General features: G+C 39.3%; 4 protein-coding genes and 1 non-coding gene across 11 annotated transcripts; 2 read left to right on the forward strand and 3 right to left on the reverse strand.

The window, feature by feature from the left end:
• Positions 1–62: 62 nt before the first annotated feature.
• Positions 63–3,284, forward strand: LOC143305411 (uncharacterized). 2 transcript variants are annotated; one of them, XM_076688921.1, is made up of 5 exons: positions 63–452; positions 606–856; positions 1,247–1,463; positions 1,541–1,696; positions 2,551–3,284. In XM_076688921.1, exons 2-5 carry the CDS (start codon positions 687–689, stop codon positions 2,680–2,682), a joined length of 675 nt encoding a protein of 224 aa, XP_076545036.1. In that variant the 5' UTR covers positions 63–452; positions 606–686; the 3' UTR covers positions 2,683–3,284. The 2 variants fall into 2 exon arrangements, with proteins under 2 accessions (XP_076545036.1, XP_076545035.1); XM_076688920.1 differs by having other exon boundaries at positions 666–856.
• LOC117601369 (spermatogenesis-associated protein 17) lies at positions 3,213–5,168 on the forward strand. Of its 5 annotated transcripts, none has more exons than XM_034318040.2 (5): positions 3,213–3,342; positions 3,880–4,169; positions 4,225–4,306; positions 4,386–4,644; positions 4,699–5,168. In XM_034318040.2, the coding sequence occupies exons 1-5, from the start codon at positions 3,223–3,225 to the stop codon at positions 4,980–4,982; spliced, it is 1,035 nt and encodes a 344-aa protein (XP_034173931.2). In that variant the 5' UTR covers positions 3,213–3,222; the 3' UTR covers positions 4,983–5,168. The 5 variants fall into 5 exon arrangements, with proteins under 5 accessions (XP_034173931.2, XP_076545030.1, XP_076545032.1 ...); XM_076688915.1 differs by having other exon boundaries at positions 4,386–4,579; positions 4,703–5,168; XM_076688917.1 differs by having other exon boundaries at positions 4,703–4,896.
• Positions 5,145–11,349, reverse strand: Vgn (vitellogenin). Its single transcript, XM_034318014.2, has 7 exons — positions 11,209–11,349; positions 10,155–10,891; positions 9,158–10,075; positions 8,016–9,066; positions 6,323–7,936; positions 5,818–6,245; positions 5,145–5,757 (listed from the first exon to the last, which is right to left on the reverse strand). Exons 1-7 carry the CDS (start codon positions 11,237–11,239, stop codon positions 5,185–5,187), a joined length of 5,352 nt encoding a protein of 1,783 aa, XP_034173905.2. The 5' UTR covers positions 11,240–11,349; the 3' UTR covers positions 5,145–5,184.
• An 815-nt stretch (positions 11,350–12,164) lies between these two features.
• LOC117601364 (alanine--glyoxylate aminotransferase 2-like) lies at positions 12,165–19,754 on the reverse strand. 2 transcript variants are annotated; one of them, XM_034318033.2, is made up of 9 exons: positions 19,620–19,754; positions 16,350–16,446; positions 16,148–16,266; positions 15,715–15,949; positions 14,244–14,337; positions 13,952–14,160; positions 13,637–13,862; positions 13,166–13,564; positions 12,165–12,514 (listed from the first exon to the last, which is right to left on the reverse strand). In XM_034318033.2, exons 2-9 carry the CDS (start codon positions 16,412–16,414, stop codon positions 12,404–12,406), a joined length of 1,458 nt encoding a protein of 485 aa, XP_034173924.2. In that variant the 5' UTR covers positions 16,415–16,446; positions 19,620–19,754; the 3' UTR covers positions 12,165–12,403. The 2 variants fall into 2 exon arrangements, with proteins under 2 accessions (XP_034173924.2, XP_034173923.2); XM_034318032.2 differs by lacking the exon at positions 19,620–19,754 and adding an exon at positions 17,928–18,497.
• A 2,116-nt stretch (positions 19,755–21,870) lies between these two features.
• Positions 21,871–21,952, reverse strand: TRNAS-AGA (transfer RNA serine (anticodon AGA)). Its single transcript has one exon. It is a non-coding gene; the product is annotated as a tRNA-Ser (tRNA).
• Between the last annotated feature and the right edge of the window lie 142 nt (positions 21,953–22,094).

Here is a 22,094-nt window from a genome sequence, read left to right on the forward strand (position 1 = left end):
GAGTCGCATAACGTCGATCTATCTAATCGATGAGTGCCATTTGTTAGTTCGAGTGGCCTGAAGAAAAGAAGAGTGAAAGCGGTAGAGAACGGGAATGTATGGAGATGGAACGTGGTCACGGTGCGGCTCCCTCGGCCGTTGCGTGCGCGTGTGTTTCGCGGTGTCGTTATCGAGCATTATCGAAATTTCTTTCATTACTCATCGTCGATACACCGATTGGCCCTGGTAAACAGCCCGAGCAGCAGCCGTGTTTTCTTGCTCCTCTCTAAAAACTGATAGACAGACGTCCCGTCATCCGTTCGCGAATGATCCTCCGTGTCCCACGGCGCGGCGCAACAGCTCCGTCTGCGTTCGCCAAAGTCGACGGTCGTCGATTTTTGGAATCATCTACGGTACCAGAGACCCGTCGAGAACACGCGGCAGCTGAGTGCTTGCGATCCGATAACACACCGGTAAGGGGATGATCGATCGTCTTCTTTTCTTCGCTTCGCAATATCATCGATCAATGGACATTGGCGTACCTAACATTCTTATCTAAAGTGAATCGAGTTTTCTACTTTGACTGAAAAGTATCAATTGTTTAGAATTTTATTTACGATTTTCAGCCGCCTATCTAGTTACGCCAATGTAATTGGAGCTGACGTGTGTTTCTTTTTGAATGACAGTGAACGTGTACAGTGTCGATAATGAGCAAGACGGTGCATTACGCTTTAGTGGCTTTCTGGGAAAAGTCTGGCTGCAAGATCATCGCTGATTACCCTGCGAAACAGGACCCGGCTTACAGAGCGATCGCATTGAGCACGGTGGACGGTCTGAAGTCGCTGGAGAACGATAAGATCAGCCTCGATCGGGGCAAGTAAGCGCGCTAAATTATTAATCGTGTGTAATATGTTTTAATTAAATAGTAACTGAGTTTAAATGAAAGCTACAATTACTGGTGGTCTCATTAACGAAAAAATCTCGAATGGATAAAAATATTTATGAATGAAAGATAGTAGCTGATTTTATTTATAATATTCGAACAAATCGTTGAACTTGAAATTCAATTTTCGATCTTTAATTGAGAGTGCAAACAAAATGAAGATACCACTTGAATTGGCAATTTTAATAATTTGTTTCCGATAAGAAATTGATAAGAAATTTAAACAACGTTCTTTCCCTCTTGAACAGTTCTTTCGGTTTAGCTTATCTGATTTCAACTTCTATCCATTGTTTTAAAATACAAAATCCCTTCTTTTATCCACAGATACACCGTGCACGTGTTGATAGGAGAGTTACACTATGCCTGTTTAACATCGAAACCAGATTGCCCCTCGTCTGCCGCGAAATTGGAATCCTGTTCCCAGGTGTTTTTGGAAAGGTTGCGAAGCATTTACATGGAACTACCAATATTAGCGGATCTCTCGAGAGACCTGTCCAATCTTGCTGTGATTGACCTCTCGAAACCGTTGAAAAAGATAGTGGTACATTCGACTCTTTAATCTGCGAAAGTTGTTGACCACCGGTAACATGGCGATGGATTAAACGGGTGTAATTTCAGGAGGAATACAATCGACAAGAGATCGATATTATTCCGAAATTGGAAGGGGAACTTGCGGAGATTCGAAAGACGTTGATGGATGGAGTTCAAAAGCTCATCGACAGGGGTCAAAGGCTGGATGACCTTGTACGAAAAACTCAGAGCTTGCAAATCATGGTAATCATCAATTTTCATTTTATCACTCGAAAATAATTTATTTTATAAAAGAGATAAAACAAATATAAAAAGTATAAATATTTTTAAGTGATTTTATTTTGTAACATAAATTAATTCTTTTTTAAAAAAGATAATTGTCCCCCTCTGGATCCGCCCTTGCTCGTAACCCATATTTTGTGCAAGAGAAATTATCATTGTTATCATTATCCAGAAGAGTTCTCGTTCAAGCACGAACGATTAATAAATAGCTCGCGAATACGACCCCAGCGTTGAAATTCATTTATTTTCAACGAAAGTAGTGCGTGCCGTGATTACGCTGTTTTATTTGTACGAGCTGGAAAAGATAGCGGGACCTATTAATTGCTCCAATATCGAGGAACGATTAACGGGTCGCAACCCACCGAACGCGCGCAGCTTTCTCTTTCGTTACTTGGGCATTTTGCTAATCGTTCTCCAATGACGTGGCAATGGGATAAAACATTTGAAAAACTAGCATCGGGGCGATTAAAATTAATGGAAATTTTTCACTTTTCATACGTAACTCTCAAAACGTCTACGTATCATGGTATGAAGGTAGATATCAGTGATAGTAACAATGATAGTAAAAATTTTTATAAATGTTTGCTACATTTTACAATGACGAATTGAAAAAATTTCTAAATCTCTGCGTTGTCAATTTGGTGGAACAAGGCTTGGAAGTCTTAAATCCGAAAGCCTACATACCGTGCGTCGCCGACTCTCCGGACGAATTCTTGGTATCTATAAGAAAACATAGTGCACCGAACGACTTAACGAAGAGAACGATTTCCAAGTGTAATAATCATCAATTTAACATTCTTGAATTTTCTTTGCAGTCCCGAAAGGACTTCCACGTGATGAGAACAACCCGGAAGAAGAAGAACGCGATGGTGGCCGCGGTGGCAACAGTCACGATGTTCGCCTCCACATCCCTCTTCGTTTTCCTCCTCTACCTCGGCATTTTATGACCATAGACGCACCTTGAGAAAGACAGTAAATTATTTATTGGCTGCTACTCGCCTTCTGTCTTTCGTGTCGAGTGGCTTGTAGACAGTTCACACTTGCATTGTTCAGAAACAGTGACACACTTCGACAAAAACTTGTGGCAAACGTTCAGACGATCAATACGTGACACTGGATGTCAAAATATCAAACAGAAGAATATTTGAAAAAAAAATACAGAACGCATAGACATTTGCAATCTAACAATAAAAATTTCCATTTTAGGAATTTACTGACTCTCATTCCCTAAGAATGAGTATAAAATATGAATAATTACTTTGTTTCACAATTTACGCAACACTTTCGATAATAAAAAGTTCAGATAACTGAAATCCCACTGTACTTTCGTTATCTCTTTTAAATAACATACTGCTACCCTAGAAATGTAAAAATAAATGTAAACCATGACACATGAGAATCGTGTCAGACGATTTTCACTGCAAAGTCATAGGGCGATTTAAACTCTTGAACGTTCGTGTAATTTTCAGACAGAAAGGTGGGATTCGATGGCATCAGTGGCGGAATTCATACCGGACCCCATCGATCTCGAGGAGGATATCAAACGCAGGGACGATCTAGCGGAATCAACCAGACGTGAAAAATATATCGCAGCTCGCAAAATACAGGTTAACGACGCCAGTTTGTCGATAACCTGGAAACGAGTCGAAAAAAAAAAAAAAAAAAAAAAACGGTGCCAAGATTTCGTGCGGCTAAAGATAACCCCGCGAATGATAATCCGCTGCACGAGTTATCGTCCTTATCCAACGATCCTGACTAATAATAAGTGTTGAATGTCGTAATGGGAGTCATTCGACGTGATATTGAATACTTAAGGTCAAGATCACGACACATCATCGCTATGCATTGTATTATCATGTCGTTGTTGGAATTCACGTACGAAATTCACACCTGACTATTCTATTCAGTTTAACATTTTCTGTTTTGTAAATTGTTTTTTTTCACACATACACCCTGCCGCAAAAGTATTCGTCCACCGTTTAAAACAGAATACCTCGTTTAAAATTGGGCCAAATGACTTCAGGTTTCTCAAGAAGCTATGCAAATTAGTTTCCACTATTCAATGGTGCACATTTCTGCTTTCGAAATAGTACAGGTTAAATTAGATATTTGTAAATATTATAGTTTTTCAATTGAATTTTTAGGCTTGGATCCGCGGTATCCTCACTCGCAATCATTTGCGACTACTGCACAAAAGCGCGATCATCGTTCAACGCCATTGGAGGGGTCATCGAACCCGGGTCGCCGTTGACCTGTACTTGGTTGAACATGTCCATCAGTTATGGCAGAATTATTACGACGAAATGGCGACAAGGATCCAAGCTATTTGGCGGGGTTATTGGGTCAGAAAAACCGTACTCGATATTCCTAAAATGCGGCGCTGGTTGAAAAGCGTTTACGCGAAGAATCAAGAAACTGTGGAAAATATGAGAAAGTATGTTCTATTTCCTTTTGTTTAATGTAAATTTTGTATGTTTTCTTTTTTTTAGGTTCAGGTATGATGTAATTAAGTACGAAGAAGCTGTCATGGAACATGAATCGATGCAATGTATATTGTTCATCCTCTTCAAAGTATAGTTTTTATTTTTTTTGTGTTGAGATATTTTAAGGGACCTTATTGTTACTTAATTGGAATATTGCTTCATTATAGCTGCATCATTTATTAAGAACACATGAACGTCCAGGTGTGATCACCAGGATAGACAAAACACGTTTCACCTTCATCGAGCAGATGCTGAAGTGTTTCGAATACAGAAGATACGCAGGAAGAAAGAGAAGAACCTGTCGTGATTGTCAAATAGATCGTAAACCAACGTTACTCTTACAAGGAACTTACTACGAAAGGTGTGAGAAAGAAATTCGAGAAATTGAGAGGAGTATCCGAATTGGAAAGACGCCAGTCTCTAGAAGTACACATTTACAATTTTGTTAATCTTCAAAATATTAAAGATTTAATATTTTAGGTAGACCGTACGAGGAAGATGAGAAAATCCAACGAAAATGGAACCAACTAGATCTCGAGGCTTCGATACACGAGAAATACTTAAGAAATTCAACGTGCAATATAGAAATGAAAGAAGTACAAAAGAAAGACTCCTGTAATTTAAAAATTGAAATTCCTTGCACTGGAGCGAAGGATCTTTACAAAGAAATTGAGAAAATGGATTGTCATTTGAATCAACTTCGTCTGAGGTGTCCAATTCACGAACCATCATCTTCATGTTCTACCACTAAAGGTAAACATTAATACAGAGAATTAAGAAGAAGTTACCAAACTAACATAAATGTATATCTTATCATTTTTAAATGATGCAGAAGAAAATAGAAAAGAAAGGTTATTGAAAACAATCGATTTTATTAATACATCGCTTTGTGTTCTAAATACAAAATACTAAATTGCTACAACTACTAAAAAAAAAAAAAACAATTAGATTCTTGTCAGATACACATTAGGCCGTGCAAGCAAGAGGAACCTCGAGGGATTCTGACATGGAGACAGCTTTCTGGCTGAAGTCAGGATTAGCACCTTTCTCGATTCTCTTCTTCATGTTTAGAGATGCCTCGTTCTTGTGTGTACAATGGAATGAATAGTTCTTTGTCGTAGTCTCGGTAGGGGAGCAAGTAGGCGAGCAGGAGACGACTGGACGAGTTGTGAAGCAAATCTTGCCGTTCTTCTCGATCACCTTGGTCCTGAAGAGGGTGCAGCGTTTGTTGTCGTCGGTTTGTTTATTCTGATGGTAACCCCAGTTGGTACTTTCCGGGAAGGATTTGCCAGATTCGAGGCTGCTGATCACGTTGCTCTGACGAGTGGAGATCTGTGGCACGCATATATCCAACTGCTTCAAGGACTTGGCGTTCTCAAGATCTTCACCTTCGCATTGGTCCTTGGTGAGCGTGTAACTGGCGATGAACTGGTCGGGTTGCCTTAGCATACAATTGCTGGGACTGGTGAAATCGTTACTGATGTCGCCGTCATAGTTGCCGCACAGACCACGAAGAGAGTTGCGGAATTTGTTAGATGCCTGCGAATGCAATCACATTAAATATTCAATGGAACAAGTTTATTCTATATAAACACTTACCCTGATGAAGATGCGTTTTCCATCAAAAGCAAGGGTCACCTCGTACTTCTTCGACACGACACCAATTGAACGATCTCCAACCTCAAAGATCTCGAACAGGACATCGTCATCCTTTCTCTCCTGGTGGCTGAGCTCACGAGAGATCTGGACCTTCTGTCCATTTACAATAACCTCTGGCAGTTGATCAGTGGGCAGAAGCTTGATCTCATTTTGACCAAGCATCACTTTGACCTCCTTCTGTCCATTCTGAGTGTCCCGGCCGAGGATGCTCACGCTGTTCTCTTCAGACAGCGCAAGATTCTCCTCGGGTTTGTTTGGGTTCGCTTTAGGATAGGTGGTCATCAAGACGTTCCAGCATTTGCCTAACCTCAGTGGGTATTCCTTACCGTCGAAAGTCTGTGCTCTGGTGGCGTCCAACACACAGGATGCTGAAGAAAGCAACATTTAAATAAACAAATATTTCTTAACTATTTTGACAATGAGAATTGGAAACTCGTATACTTACGTTGACTCTGCTCGGACTCTAATGCGTTCGCGCCCAGTTCATCAGCTGACAGACGTTCCGTGCTGTCATCTAAAGGATTCATGTCCAGGTCGTTCAATGTCATGTCCACGGTTGGTGTGTGTACAATCACATCAGCGCACTTCATATCCTTGGAAAATTTCGCCTCGATGTCGATCCTGTTTTTACCGGCGTTCTTCGGTTTCGTGATGGCTATGCTATGGTCATCGGAGTATTGGCTTCCGACAAACGTGATGGCCCGGGTGACGAAAGTTTCCAGGTTCTCGGAACGGGTGTCTATGGAGAGGTCCAAATCATTCAGCGTCAAGGCGAGGGCCGCAGCATCTTGACACACCTTGAGCAGCTTGTTACCCTGCTCCATCTGTCTCTTGCACTCCTTCGCCAAAGGAGAATTCTTGATGTCCTCCTTCAATTCGTCGCTCTGTGTAGCCTTTCCCTTAATATTGATCTTCTCACCTTTGGAACAAGTCTCTCCGTAACGAATGTCGATATCGAATTCCTTTTTCGGTTGGGACAGGATAGCCTCGTCGAAAAATAGGGAATAGGGAGGGTTGGCCATCAACTGGATAGCTGCGCATAGTTCTGTTTTCTCCTCTTCGCTAGGCATGTCGAAGCCCCAGTAGATGAGAGCTCGGTCCTTGGTCTCGGCATCGCTGTTAGACCAGGCAACGGTCAGAGTATTTCGGCTCTTCGCTTCGCCAGGGATCTGGAGTTGAAGGTCTAGCACGTGTGACTTGGCCAGCTTAATACCTTTGGCTGCCTCCTTCAGGAACTGCTTCCTCCGGTCCTCGCTGTTTGCTTCCCTGCTGGTTGGTTCCACTGCTTTGGCGATCGATGACCATTGTTTGGTGTCCTCAGTACCAGGTGCTGCCTCCATGTTGGCATAAGAGGCGCTCAAGATTAACGGTTCCTTCAGTTCCTGTTTCAGGTCAATAAAAATGTCCGCCTTGCGGTAGGTGTCGTCCTCGAGGTTCCATGGGAACATGCTTACTACATTGTTGGTACCCAAGTTCCAGAACTCTTCGTTGGACTTATCAGCTTCCAAATTTATCCTGAGTCCCTTGGTAGTAGATACCGGCAGGGTGACGGTTTTCGGTGAGTCGATGTGCACCTTCTGGGTGCCCTTCTCGGTTTGCAATGGGCGCAGGCTCAAGATGTTGTGGACAGATGTGTATGGTATCACGCTGTAGTGTATCAAACGAGATTTCTCTTCACCCTTAAGTGGCCACAGCTTCAACTGCGTGCTCTTCGTTGGTACGTTGATGTCCAGAGAGACCTTGACGGGTGCGTATGCTTGGGTGTTCACGTCTATACCGGCGATGTAGTGGTGGTGCTCGAACGGAGTGACGAAACCGATTCTTCCTTGGATCTTCCTGGCGTACACTAGACGAACTTCGGCCTTGGCGTTCACGCTGTGATCGCGTCCCATCTTAAGATGACCACTTCCGCTCATCTTGTTGAGCACAGGCACCTTTAACGTGTAGACGAACGGCAGACCAGTTTCGGTTGGGAAACCCAGGGTGATATCGTATGAAGCAAATTTGTTTAGATTCACGTAGCCTCCGTCCTTCATAGCCATCACTTTCTTCACGAGATCTGTAACATAAAAAAAGATACATCATTATTACAACTATCAGAATTTTGATTTATATTTAATAATCAAAGAGACACTTACGATTATGCAGGCCACGGACATCGTGTCTATCGAAGGGCATGAAACGCGACAGGAATTTCGTCTTCCAGATCAGATTTCCTTCCAACTCGACTGGTTTATCTGTTATGATGTTCAGTTCCTCGGCAATCCTCTCAGTAACCATCTTCTCAGGCATGTGTTTATCCCCGCCGATCTTGTAAACAGTGTCAAAGAGAGACTGTACGCTGGAGATCATAGCCACCAGTTGAGTTGGAGGTGTCTTGAAGTCACCATAGGAAGCCATGGTTGCTAGATAGAGAGCACGAGGGATGAAAGTGTCGTCACTGCCAATGTAATTGATTACCCAATTGGTAATTAGATTCTTTTCTGGCTTGTTCTGACTAAGAATGACTCCATGAGAATATTGGAAACTGTAATCTTGGGTATTAAGTAGACTCTTAACGGAGCGAGCTTTACTCGCTAGGCTCGTCCATTCTGGATCAGTCAGATCAGCCAGACTCTCGATGGTAGATTTCACCGCAGAGTTGACCTGTTTGTTAGTGTCATAGTTGGTGAACTCTGCCATTCGTTGCAGCATGCTACGCGGGGGGTTAGTCAGTGGCAGTAGGTAGACAGCCATGCAACGCACTTCGTGGCTCTCCATCGTGTTCAGGTAGATCTTGTAGAGAACATTGCGCGCCAGTTTTGGAACGTTCCTGGCTAATTTATCCAGGGCGCCGACGATTAACGATCTCTGGAAGACGGAAATCTTTTCCGTGCCTTCTAGGTAGGGCTCGAAGACGGAAAGAATCTTGGGGTGACCGATGTTGCCCAAAGCCACGATGTACGTTTGGATTCTAGGACTGTCGCCATCCTCGACAGCCTTCTTCAATTCTTTCGCCAGGAATGGGATGTACTCTCTGACAAGAGTTTGATCGTGTTTGGAAGTGAGGCGCCCGAATGTGTGCACTGGGTAGAGGTTGTGGATACTCCTGCCGTTAACTTGGGACTGGTACACCAGCTCGGTGAAGGTCATCAGCGCCGTGGTGTTCAAGGTTGCTGTGTTCATCACTTTTGGATTGGTGGCTAGTTCCTGAAAGACAAAAATTCAAGAGTTTTAATATCTTACCTGTGGATTCAAAATTTCATGCTCAACAAATCCACTTTACTATGATACAACTTACAAAGATCGTGTTAACGTATTCAGCAGTAGGTGCGCGAGCAGTACTTGGAAGTCTGGACAGAATGTCAACAGCCTCCATTGTTGTAACATCCCTCCTCTCGATCCAGTTTTTGATGGTCAACAAAGCAGGTCCGGTTCCGGCTTGAGTGATGGCGTCTCTGAATATGGCCCAAGCGTTCTGATTGACAGCTTGAGTCTTGTCGTTGGATTTCAGTTCGTTCGAAGAGATATGCATCTTGGTCTCAACTTCAGCTATCTGTTTCCTGTTCATGATGCGGATCAGGCTGGTGAGGATGGAGAACTTCTCCAGGGTCTCTTGCGTGGCCATGTTGCTTGGGTCCTCCAGTTCGTTAGCAATTTGGAAGACCAGCTCCTTGATGGCTTTCACCACATCAATCTCTCCGGACTTTCCAATGAATTTGCCCTTATAGCCGATGAAGTTAGGCAACAGAGGATTCTGTGGAGCATCCTCGAGCGTAGGTTTAGGCTGCCAGAATTTGTTTTCCTCGCTGCTGGAGATGGAGCTGCTGGATGCACTGGATGATCCACTGCCCCGGAGGTTAGGCTGATTCTTCAGCGCTTCCTCGCTCGAACTGACGGAGCTAATACTGTCGGATGTTCGAACCTGTTTCGGGTCTACCTGTCCGATGCCTTGACTGGGTCTGCGTTCCTCCATGTCCGAGAAAGGATTGTCGAAGACGTAGACCAGATTGCCAGTGGATTCAGGGTTGCTCGGCGGAGATAGAGGATTGGAGATCTTCTTGACATCAGCCAGGGTGAGGTTCATCTTGTTGACTACACTGCCCTTCTGGTTGTCGTACAGTCTGGGACTGATAAACATCTTGCTGGTAGTCACTGTTGATTGGATGGTGAAGCGTTTCAGGTTACCTGAGATGACGATCCTGCTGGTGGAAGATTTCTACAACAAAATTTTGAAGATTCATCCTTAGTACATCATTATAGTACACTTAGTCCTTTTGATAGATCTAAATACTGACCGAGAGGAATTGTCCATTCTTGTTGGAACCAGGTTCCCAGTTGGTCTGGGCAGTGATACCAAAGTGGTAGTTCATCCTCTGATCGCACCTGTCGAAGTTCTTCGTCTTCAGGATGTCGATGTGCAATCCATCGCCTTTCAGTTCGGGCTTCGGTACCAGTTCCGGTTTCATGTGGATCACGTGTTCCGCTAACGGAGTGATGTCGTAAAGGACCTCGCATTTTCCACTGACGGTGTCTTCCATAGACTTGAACGATCCGTAGGGTTCGTTATCATCAGGAATCTGGATGCTCGGGTCCTTGACCACATCCTTGATAATGTTCTCGCCCTGGGTGTCCACTTGGAGTTGGCTGATGATACTCTTCAGGAGATTCACCTCCCAGGTGGGCACGTCCTTGTCCACGATCAAATCCACGATCACGCCGTGTTTCAGCTTGATCTCGAACGGCTTCTCGGAGATGGGAAGTTCGCGCAGATCCAACATTTGATCGGAGATGTGCGATTCCCATCCCTCGGGAAGGTCCGTGTGGATTCGAGCGTATTGGCTCGATGGCTTTGATAATTTTGCTGTTAACCTGTTACTGTCCTTGGCTTGGACTGTCAGCAACCCTTTCATCAAAATACCGGTGTATTGCTTCGATAGTTGGTCCAGACTCGTGAGCGTGCGACTTCGTACCAGGTAGGTGTACTCGTTGCCACTTTTCCAGCCATGTTCGTAATCGGCGGATACTAATCCCGCTATGGAAACAAGGAAGATATTATATTAGTTTAGAATTTCAAGCGGTATCGTAATTCAAATTCATGAGTTGCAATTAAGGTTCCTATACTAACTAATAGAAAATTTATGAAATTATAAATTTAAAGCATCGATGTCTTAAGTCCTGTATAATTGAATAGTTAATGAAACTTTGAATAGCGTTAATGTTATACTAATAATGTAAGATAGTGAACTGAAGATTTTACTGATATTATACATTTTAATACGTTCAGTCATTTTGATTGTAAATGCAGCAAGGAAAATGGCAGTCTGATCTAAACTTTCCGTTTTCACTTACCAAGCACTAGGAAGGTCAATGGCAGCCACATATCGAAAGCCGTAACACACACCAGAAAATGACGAGAAATTGGATCGTCTTAGCGGCATATATACTTACATACTGTCAAGTCAGCGAATCCGATCATTGATAGGAAGAGACTCTGTGAACTTACGGTTCCATGTACCAGAACACATCACCCTGATTTTTTTCCACAACCTCGGTCGTCTGATAACCGGGTCACCATTTGCTTTCCTGTTTGATTTAATACTATTGTGCTTTGTGAAGTTTAGCATTAAATGTGTGTAAAAATTCGAAGTGCTTTTTATATAAGCCACCCATTGAAACTTGAGTCCTCAAAATAAATGTATGAGACAATAGTTAACAGTAGATAATGAAGTTAATTATATATTTTGATATAAAATGAGGAGGACCGTGACATTGTGATTAATAAATTTTTTCTTATTATTTACATACCAATGAACATTATATACAATTTTTATAAAAATCTTAAGCATAATTTGTCTGCATGTACGTTGTAAATGATTACAATGTATCAAATACACAGATGACGACACGTGGGGTCACAAGTTCAAAGAGATAATAAATATTTTACAAACATATAGAATACACTAGAAATGCTTTCATATCCAATGTCGCTATCTTTTTTTTTTCTTTCACACGTTGCAAATGGTAGTCATTTGTGTAAGTGGTATAAGGAAAATAATCTAAAACTTGTAATTAATTGTAAAATTCAGGCTTAAATTACTATAATAGAAAATTTTCGAAATTTTGCTAAAGAATATAATAAAATTACTAAATGATTATATTCTTAATTAATAAATTATTAGAGGATATTATTATTTCTTATCTAAAGGTATTTAAAAAAAGGAAATTGTAATCACAAAAGACACAATGTTATTCATTGGTTAATAAATGAGGAAACTGAACAATATTATCAAATAACAAGACAGATATATGTAAAAATAATATTTATTAGAAACGTTCTCTCGTCAACATGCTGATTTATCATGAATTTTAATTCTAAATTCTAATCTCTCTATTCACTCAGTTATTTACATGTACATACAGATTCTCAATTCCAATAGCATTCGCCATAAATAGCTAAATAGTAAGTATTAAATTCTCTAATAATAATACTTTAAACTTATCGCGGAAAATTGCGTTATGATAAATATTTTGGTTAAAGTAATCATTAAGTGGCACGAAGAACGAGAGGTTTTCCAGCTCTACAGGTGCCATTATTCCTATCGACGTCCATTTGCGAAATCGTGGCCTTCAGGATCGTCGTTGGAGCCTCGTATTTCTGAAACAAATAATTATTTTATCTTGAAATTGTTTAAACTTTATTCGAAACCTAACAATTTTAAAAATCTTCGAAGCCTAAATATTTTTCAATCTTGCCTGCTTAAAAATTTCTTTCCTCTTCTAATACATGTTACATAGTTTCCATATTTTATCACTTTTTAAATTCATAAACACCGGCAGTGTAGTTATCACAATGTCTCATACCATATTCGGTCATCACTTTGATAATTAACATGTTAAAAATGCTAATCTGAGTACTAATTGACATATAACTATGTATCTATACACTGGTTTACCAAACACGTGCTTGCAACCGATGTAAAAATAGTACACGTGCTTATCAGACGGATGCAGTCTCTTATCACATCCTCGTTGCACCGTCAGACGTTCTCATCTTATGTGGAAAAATAAAATTTGCTCTCCATGCCGGGACATTACGACATCCTACATCCGGTCTTCGCGTCGGTTTCTCACACGATTACAACATTGTTGCAGTGATCACCGAGCGACTGGTTTTATTGAAAGTGAACTCTCAAAGCACAAATGTTAAATGTCACAGTGAAATTACAGTAATATTATTATGGTAAATTCTAAGATGTTTGATTATGGATTTTAATTATTTTACTATTTTTCATCGAATGAAAATTACCTCTTCAACACCGATATCCACCTCCTCGAGGACCTCATCGAGCACAGACACAAGGTGATCCACATTTTCAACAGTAAACACCATTGGTGGTTTCAATTTCAGAATATTGTCATCTGGACCATCGCTACTAATTAGAATCTTCTTGTCCTTCATTCTGCTGACCACGTGTTTAGCCTCGGTGGTCGCTGGTATCCTTTTCACCCTGTCACGGACCAATTCGATACCAGCGAATAATCCAACACCACGGATATCACCGATGATCTTTCGTCGTTTCGCCAACTTTCTCAATTCTGTCATCAGATACTTGCCGACCTTCAAAGCGTTCCCCTGGAGATTCTCGCGCTCGATCACCTCCATCACGGCATTCGCTATGGCGCAAGACACGGGGTTGCCGCCATACTGAAATAGGTAAACATGTGTTTTAAGTCTCTTGATCAGGAATTTTTGACAAATTTTTATTTATTCAATTACCGTGTTGAAATATTCAATTCCGGTGTCTTTGAAGCTTCCAGCGATGGCAGGGGTTGTGATCACGGCTGCCACAGGGTGGCCATTGCCCATGGGTTTTCCCACGGTGACGATATCCGGTATAACATCGTCGCCATAAAGTTGAAAAGCCCACACGTGACTGCCAACCCTTCCAAAGCCAACCTGAACTTCATCAGCAATGCAAACACCCCCGCTCTCTCGAACGTGTCTATTGGTAACATATTAATATTAATTAACAGCTATACCCTTTTTTTTAATATTAATATTAATATATTAATTGAGAAGGTGAAAACGTACTTGTACACGTTCCTGAAGTAATTCTGTGGTGGTAAAATCTGACCACCAACTGACATCAAGCTCTCAGCGATGTATGCACAAACTCCTCGTCCTTGTTCCTTCAGATTTTGACAAATATTTTTCACGTCATTGGCATACTTCACCCCAAGATCTTCGCCAGGATAGTCAATTTCACGATACTTTCCTCGATAAACGTCTGGACAGGGTGCCTGTGTATTGCACACATTTTTCATTATTTAAGATTTTTATATTTTCATAATTTTATTTTAATAGTTGTTAGAAAATTTCTCACCACATGGACCCAGTCTTTCTTTCCAGGACCGTTTGGCTTGTTGAACTTGTACGGGGATATATCGATCATCGAGGTCAAATGTCCATGATAAGCACTAAAATCAAGAAAGAACAACGTTGAACGAGAGTTACCTCCCGCTTCCGTGTACCTTCTACCATTAATTCTAATTAACGTTGTCCTCCGTCTAACTAGCCAGCTGAACAGTCTTTCACATTCAATCAAACGAGCTTCCTGGAAATGTTATTTTCTTCTCTTCTTGCTCTCCTCTTCGACACACATGTTGGATGAAAAAAAGGTAACTTTGATGATTTCACAAAACATAAATGCTTCACACTAGAAGCTTCTGTGTCGATAGCAAGGCAAAGGGGAATATAACTTAGAACACATATGAATCTTTGATTACGTTACGTCAAAGGGTCTAATTATCAAAGTATCACTTATTAATAATTATTTGTATAATTTATTCTTATTAATCTCCATAAATTTCAAGAAAAAATACGTCAACTACCCTTAGGAAAAAGCCTCACCAGAATCATAATTTTGAGAATATTGGAAAACAAAAATATTGTTGCAAAAATTTGGAAAAATGTTTACATGCTATCAGCGATGGGATCTCCTAAGTCACTATAAAGTTATTTGTGACGGTTCCAATTTTTTAAGCGTTTTGACAACGTAATCTGACTGATTACAATCAAATCAATGCCGAGCTATAAAAGTCCCCTTCACCTCCGTTCGCAACACGCTCTTCGCTTCGTTTTCAACATTCATCCGCTTCCATATGGACGTATCCCAGATCGAATCCTCTCTAACACAGTATAAAATCATGTACTCGTTTTTCTCATCTTCTGGTCCTTGCTTCTTGTCATTCGTGGCACGTACGTGTCACCTAAAACGACAATAGCTTTACGCGACCCGAGGAAATTCGTGTTCCGTTCCCGTAGTCGGCTTCGTTCAACGATGTCCCATACGTCGTTCCACGGTATCTCGTTCGTTTCTTTGACGAATGAACGGACTGTAAACAGGCAAAAAAGAAAAGCCGATCGATTAGTCAGTCGATCGGATGTTAAAATTCGTCTGACAAGGAACATGGTAGCCTGAAACAATATCGTCTCTGTGTATCCCTTACACCTTCTATTACTCTAGCAAGAGGAGCGTCATGCATTTGTATCATTGCCAAAAGAATTAATTAGAGGTTCCCAGCTAAGCTTCGAGCCTATGGAAAATTTTGTTTCGACAGACTGGGATATCCGAAAGCAGCGTCCTGTTAATCGAGGGGATGAATCAATTGATAAAAAGGAAACAATAATTTTGCTCTATTCATTTTTTTTTTTTTGCTTTCAGTTGGTTAAGTTGGTAAATAATTTTAGTTGGTAAAATTGCACTGGATAAAAACAAAATTATTGTGCTTCTTTTTTTAATAATTTTTTTTTTTTTTTTAAATAACTTGTGGGATCCTCGTGCGATCACTTACTGATCCAAAGTGATGATGTCCTTATTCTTCGTGTGAGTCTGAGCGAGACGAAGAGCGAGATCGTTAGCCTCGCTGCCAGAGTTTACCAGGAAGCAGACCGACAGTGGTTCCGGAAGCAGCGAAGTCAGACGTCGAGCACAGAGCACCAAGTTATCATGAAGGAAACGGTTGTTCGTGGAAAGCAAAGCCATTTGCTCTTGGCCTGCACTCACCACTGTTGGGTGACAATGACCCACTGCAATCAGATTCATTTATTTAATTATCAGTGAATTAATTCAACGAACTGATTGGTGAGTTCCTTTAATTATCTATTGATACGAATGGATTGAAACTTTGCTATAAAGTATCTTTGTTATAAGAAATTTGATGAATAGAATTTTGCAATATTTTAATCGTAGAATTATAAATTATTTTGATTAGTTGTTTGTCGTACCATGAGCAACATTGTTGATACAGTCCAAGTAACGATTCCCTTTTTCGTCGTACATATACTGTCCCTCGGCTTTGACGATCTTCAAAGGGTTCGATTTGTAGAATAATTTGCATGCTTGTCTGTAAAATAATTATTTCACTTACATTCTTATATGTATATTTGAATTATTACAATTGGAGACCGTTATGGATTGAATATTTACCCAATGTGACGTTCTCGAAGACGAATCGTTTCCGATTTTGGCAACTGCTCCAAACCCTCAGCCATATTAGAAAGAGATTCTGTATCCTCTATAGATTCTTAAAAAGACAATATTAATTACAATTAATTTTTACATCTTCACCTAATTTTATCGAGCTTGTTTTCTCATTTCACATTTATCCTTGTTTGACTGATATGAATCAGTACTTAAATCCCACTTGCTCAATTTTATTTATGATCTTCGAGAAATTCTTTATATTCATTTGAACAAAAACAGTTTGTTTGCATGTTTGTCTGGTACATCTGTTATCAAATCAAATTATCAGGAAGGCAATGAATATCAGATTTTAGATTTGATATAATTGGTATGAGAACAGCTTGAAGAAATATGACTTCCAATTTGTTCACTCCTTTCTGTTAAGAGTATTAAATATTTTGCAAAAGATATATAGGAGTGCAAAAAACATACCAGCAAAAAATAAATTGTGAATAATAATCTTTTCATGAAAGTACCAGTATCGGGCATTCCTCATGGGGTAAGTAATTTTCCACCGACTGATAAGCGCACGCGATTGTTACATGAAAGTAGTAACGATCCGAAATAAATCATGATTTTTAAAAATTCGTACTTGTATTCGCTAATCTTGTTTTCCATATTAACATTGGAAGAATTAGAAATTCATAAAATTGAATCTATAAAAGGAAAACAGGTTTTAAATCGAAATAGTATGTAAATGGATTCATGAAAATTGATCTCAACCACAATCAGTTAAATTTGAATCAATTATATTGCAGAAAACGTGACCAACACTAATGTGTTTTTATAGAACCAAGCAACAAAAACAAGTTGCAACAACAAGTTATTTATAACGTTCAATTTGTTTGAAATAAAATTATCACACATTTATCATCTTTTCAATCTACTAGTAATCAATTGCAGAAATTGATAGTAAAAATAGAAGATATTTTTTAAAATAAAATTTTTATTTAATTAAATTTTAAATCACAGTACTTAACAGTAGTTTTTTCTTCGTAGTACATATGAGAACATATTGTGTTTTTTAATGTAATATTTTGCAAAATAATATTGTACTTAATATTTAGCTATTTCCATTCGTTCGTTATCTGGCAATATTCCAAACAAAATATTATTAATACTCTACCGCTATGTTTCCTCAAAATAAAATAAAAAACGATCCTGCCCTATTCCCTAAAATATTTTTCAAAATAAAATCTGACTAAATTCCCTAGTAATTTTATTTAAAACTTCAAAACTGCACCAAACAGATTACCAACATCATCTTCCCGCGCAAAATTTAATCTTATCCGTTGAATGAAGATCAATAACATCCCTTTAAAGTATCCTTATGAAGGAACCGATAAGAATACAAAAAGAGGAAAAAAAACACGAAGAAGCTTAATGAATTACGCAATCAACACAGATGTTTATAGAAAGAGTCAGGCATGAAACGTTAACGACTGATAAGCAAGAGGAAAACTTAGCACATGTAAAACGTTCCGTTATCGTGTAACGGCCATGTGAGCGTTTTCTGAACAGCAGACTCAACGGAGATCGTACCTGAACTTTTGGATAATCGTAAGTTACGGTTCCTCGACTTCTGAATGCAGCCGTCAGCTGAGTGCCGCGACCTACTCCGGTGACGTCATATATAGAGCTCGCCAATTGGCGGAACGCGGGCGGGGAGCTGCGCGCGCATTGTCCTCTTCGTCCTAAAGCGATATTAAAACACTTTGCCCCCACCCCTGCGACTCGTCAGCTCCGCGCGCCGCGACTCAGAACGCGCCACTATTTGATTGATGCTTATTCTTTTTTTTAACCGACTTCGAAAAGGAGGAGGTTACTCAATTCGATCAGTATGTATGTTTTTTCTTTTTTTCTCTGTGCATGTTCACAGTCCAATCTTTTGCATCTTGTATGGTATGTCTTCCGATTGGTCCAATTAAAAAAAAATTTTTCATTTTTTCCTTGTTATTGCAAAATACATGAAGTTTTTAATCTCAAGATTGGACGACTTCAGTGACCTTTTAATATGTTGTCGAGGGCATAATTTTGAACAACTTTTTCGTTATGTATAATTAACGAAAAGTTTTAGTTTCCGAGATATTCGTGAAAAACTATTGTTACTACTACATTGAATTCCACGTATGCCTACGTGTCTCTACCAATGCACGAGTCAGCATGCAGTCGCCGATTCTCTACTGTTTCTATATACATATGTATACTCTGCAAGGCATGTACCGTTCGCAATGAAACCTTTCACATTTAATAAGAGATATTTCCGCGATGATCTCACTTGCAAAAATGTATGGAACTTGTTAGCGTTAAAAACTATCGTTATAGCAATTAACCAATAAGAACGGTAAACCATCTTACGGCATCCTACAAATGCTGCTCGTTCCACTAAAAAGTGTGAAATAAAATAATTTTTAACAAAAAAATACAACCGACTTCGAAATGCACTAAAAAGTATGAAATAATTTCTACTTCATTTATACAAATAGCTATTAATAAAACCTATTTACTCGTTAAATAATATACTAAATACATTTCAACCTTTTCGGAGGCAACCTATCAAATCGTTATTGACAGCATCGTATATTTGGGTATTTTTAATTTTGCGCCGCCTCCGAAAAGGTTGAAATGTATTTAGTATACTCTTTAACGAGTAAATAGGTTTTATTAATAGCTGTTGGGTATTTGTATAAATGAAGTAGAATTTATTTCATGCTTTTTAGTGCATTTCGAAGTCGGTTGTATTTTTTGTTAAAAATTATTTTATCTTTTTCTACGAACACTTACATTTCCTAACGTTTATCCCTCTCAGTACTATACAGGTAACAGAGTAGTTGGTATTTAGAACGCATAGAAACGAATGCCAACAATAAACTTTCATTGTTTTCTTTTATAATTGACGATAGGAATGTTCCAAAGTTACACGTTGAGTCTCAGTTCGTTTTTTGCTACATACAAGAAATTCTACACCTTTCGAATACTAATGAACTGGAAACGTATCGGGATATTAAAAATAGACACACTTAGATAGAACAGTAGACCTATGTTATTTGACATTGCAAATGATGTTTACGAATGTTAAATGATACATACAACTTTCCATTGTAATGGCTCTGAAAATAAAACTGAATAAGGTAGAAATGGTATTTTTACCACGAACAATGGTTGAGTATATTAGTAGCGCTATTATCCTGACTATTTTAAACTGCTATAATTACGAAAAATTATAAAAATTACCACAAAAATGGAGGTTGATGGTAGTACTGGCACTTCACTGACCGTTCTGTTCGTAATTGTTACTGCCGTGACGTTATCATTTTACGCGAAGCAATATATTCTTATCTCGTTGTATAATATATTATCAGTCAAATTTCGCAATGATGAAACTGTTGAAAATTATCAAAATTTCGAAATGCAATTTACTAAAACAGATATAACCCGGTATATTCGAACCGTTTTCGTCAGTTCGTTTCTAGTACAATAGAGAAAGGGATAGAAAGATAATTGTTATCCAGTAATTTATCACAAGGTTAAATTATGTAAGACCATTAGAATTAAGTTTGACTTCTTGTGCGCGATAAGATTTGTCGATGACCTACAACCGCATGGTAAAACTATTTTATAGAAAATTAACAAAATTTCAATTGTGAGCTTATATACATATGTATATAAAATAAGTATTATGGGCCATCTGTGACCCACGTGAAACGCTGAGTCCAGAAAAAAGTCGCTAAAACTACTATTGATGATTCCATCCAAAGTAGATCGAGCTCGTATACAAAAATAAGCTGGCATTGAGAATAGAAACAAAAGCACACTTAAACACATTCTGATCATCTATTTTTGCAATTAAAGTTTCCGATGGAAAGTTTCTCAACCTGTTATCATCGTTCGTGATAAATTATCGCGACGAATTAACCAGTCATTGATCTCTCGTTTGCTCTTCAAACAAAACTTAATTCATTTGCAAATTTGGAAAATGACACCAGGAAAAAAGGATGTTAAAAATGGTATCTCCGCTTCAAATTCACAAAATTGAATCTTTTTTTTCATTATTTATCTTGTGCATCCATTAATCAATCGCGCATCGTTTGGAATTATCACAGACCGATTGGGATACTTAAAAATACCGATTCGAACAAACAGGTTATTTTCTCAGACGGTGTTCACGAGGTGATCGCATCTTAACCAACATCTGTGCTCGCTTGCAATTCGCTGGATCGCAGAAATTTTCCATTGCACGAGATTATCGACTTGTGCTCGTTTTCCGCTGACTGCTTTATCAGCGACACAATGTTTAAGAACGATTCGAATGGAAACACGTGTCGAGGTACTTTGGCTAGAAAATAAAAATCTAGGAGGAAGAAGAATGGGGCATCGATTGATTCAAATGAAGGATGGATGACAAATGTCGGTGAAGGAAACGTGTGGACGGTGACACGTGCCGTTCGTGGACGACTGTGATACGCACGTGTTAACGATTATCATGACACTGCTAATCATTTGATACGTCTGCGACCAGCCTGCTTTGATTGCCTTTGATAAACACCAAGACGCACACCTTCAATTGCGATTCTGCTCAAATTTTTTACATTGAAAACTTTCAATTTATATTTTTCAGAGTAGAAATTAAAATTTAAAATTTGGGAAGCCACTGCAGCTTCCATAATCTAAATAAGGATTACATAATTAGAATTTTCTTTAATTTTTTCTCTTTTCATTAATTTATAGAGGAATAGTATATGCTTATATCAGTTTTATGATGCCAGTAATTAACGATCTCCACGGTATTAAATATTCTTCTCTCTATCAGAAATGATAGAACATGGAATTTGTTAGAACTGGGCCGCTGATAATCACGTGCAAACTAATTAAAGAACCAATCACATTCCGTACATCGCCATCAACAAATAATCGTCCAAGAGGCTCGGATAGATAAGGGACGTTCATTAACTCTACTCATCCCGTATCTACTATTCCTTAACGAGACGACTTATTCTGCCTCTTTTTCCCCTTTTAAAAGCACCTCGCCATCAGAATGCGCGGTACTTTGGCGCCTAGTAAACAGCTTCCTGCTTTGGAAGTTATGCAAATTGTAAATTGTTTCGCAAGACTCCATTGGCTAAACGGTGTTTTACAGAGAAGATTATACATTCTGCTTGCGTCAGAGGTCACGCGATGCGTACTTTGTCGTTGATAAAGTTCACGATGATAACATCCATAGAGAAGCGGAATGAACTCGGACCGACTAGATCCGCGCGGGAAATGACTAGATGCGGTCAAAATGATAGAATCATTGACCATTTATTGAATTCAATAAAACCGTCTACTATAGCGTATGATAGCTATTGACCCTGTTGTTGAAAAAATTAATAATAATCGTGTATCTCTTAAACAATATTCGATTTGTGGTTTAAAAACTGTTAAAAGTAACGCTGGAATAAAAATTACGTAAAAGGAAGTTAAAAAAAATTTATCCGCAATTTTTCGCAGTCGGTAGGACTCGAACCTACGCTCCCAGAGGGAATCTGATTTCTAGTCAGACGCCTTAACCACTCGGCCACGACTGCTACGTTCATTGCGTTCATTTTCATTCTACTTCCAGGAAAAAATGAAATACAAATAGATTATTTCTAATTAAATTATTGAAACAGTCTAGTGTAATAGTAACAGCACTGTAACAGTATGACGCAAGTTGATGGATACCGGATG

The sequence above is a fragment of the Osmia lignaria genome, chromosome 6 (assembly GCF_051020975.1).
Source record: "Osmia lignaria lignaria isolate PbOS001 chromosome 6, iyOsmLign1, whole genome shotgun sequence".
Lineage (NCBI taxonomy): Eukaryota > Metazoa > Arthropoda > Insecta > Hymenoptera > Megachilidae > Osmia > Osmia lignaria.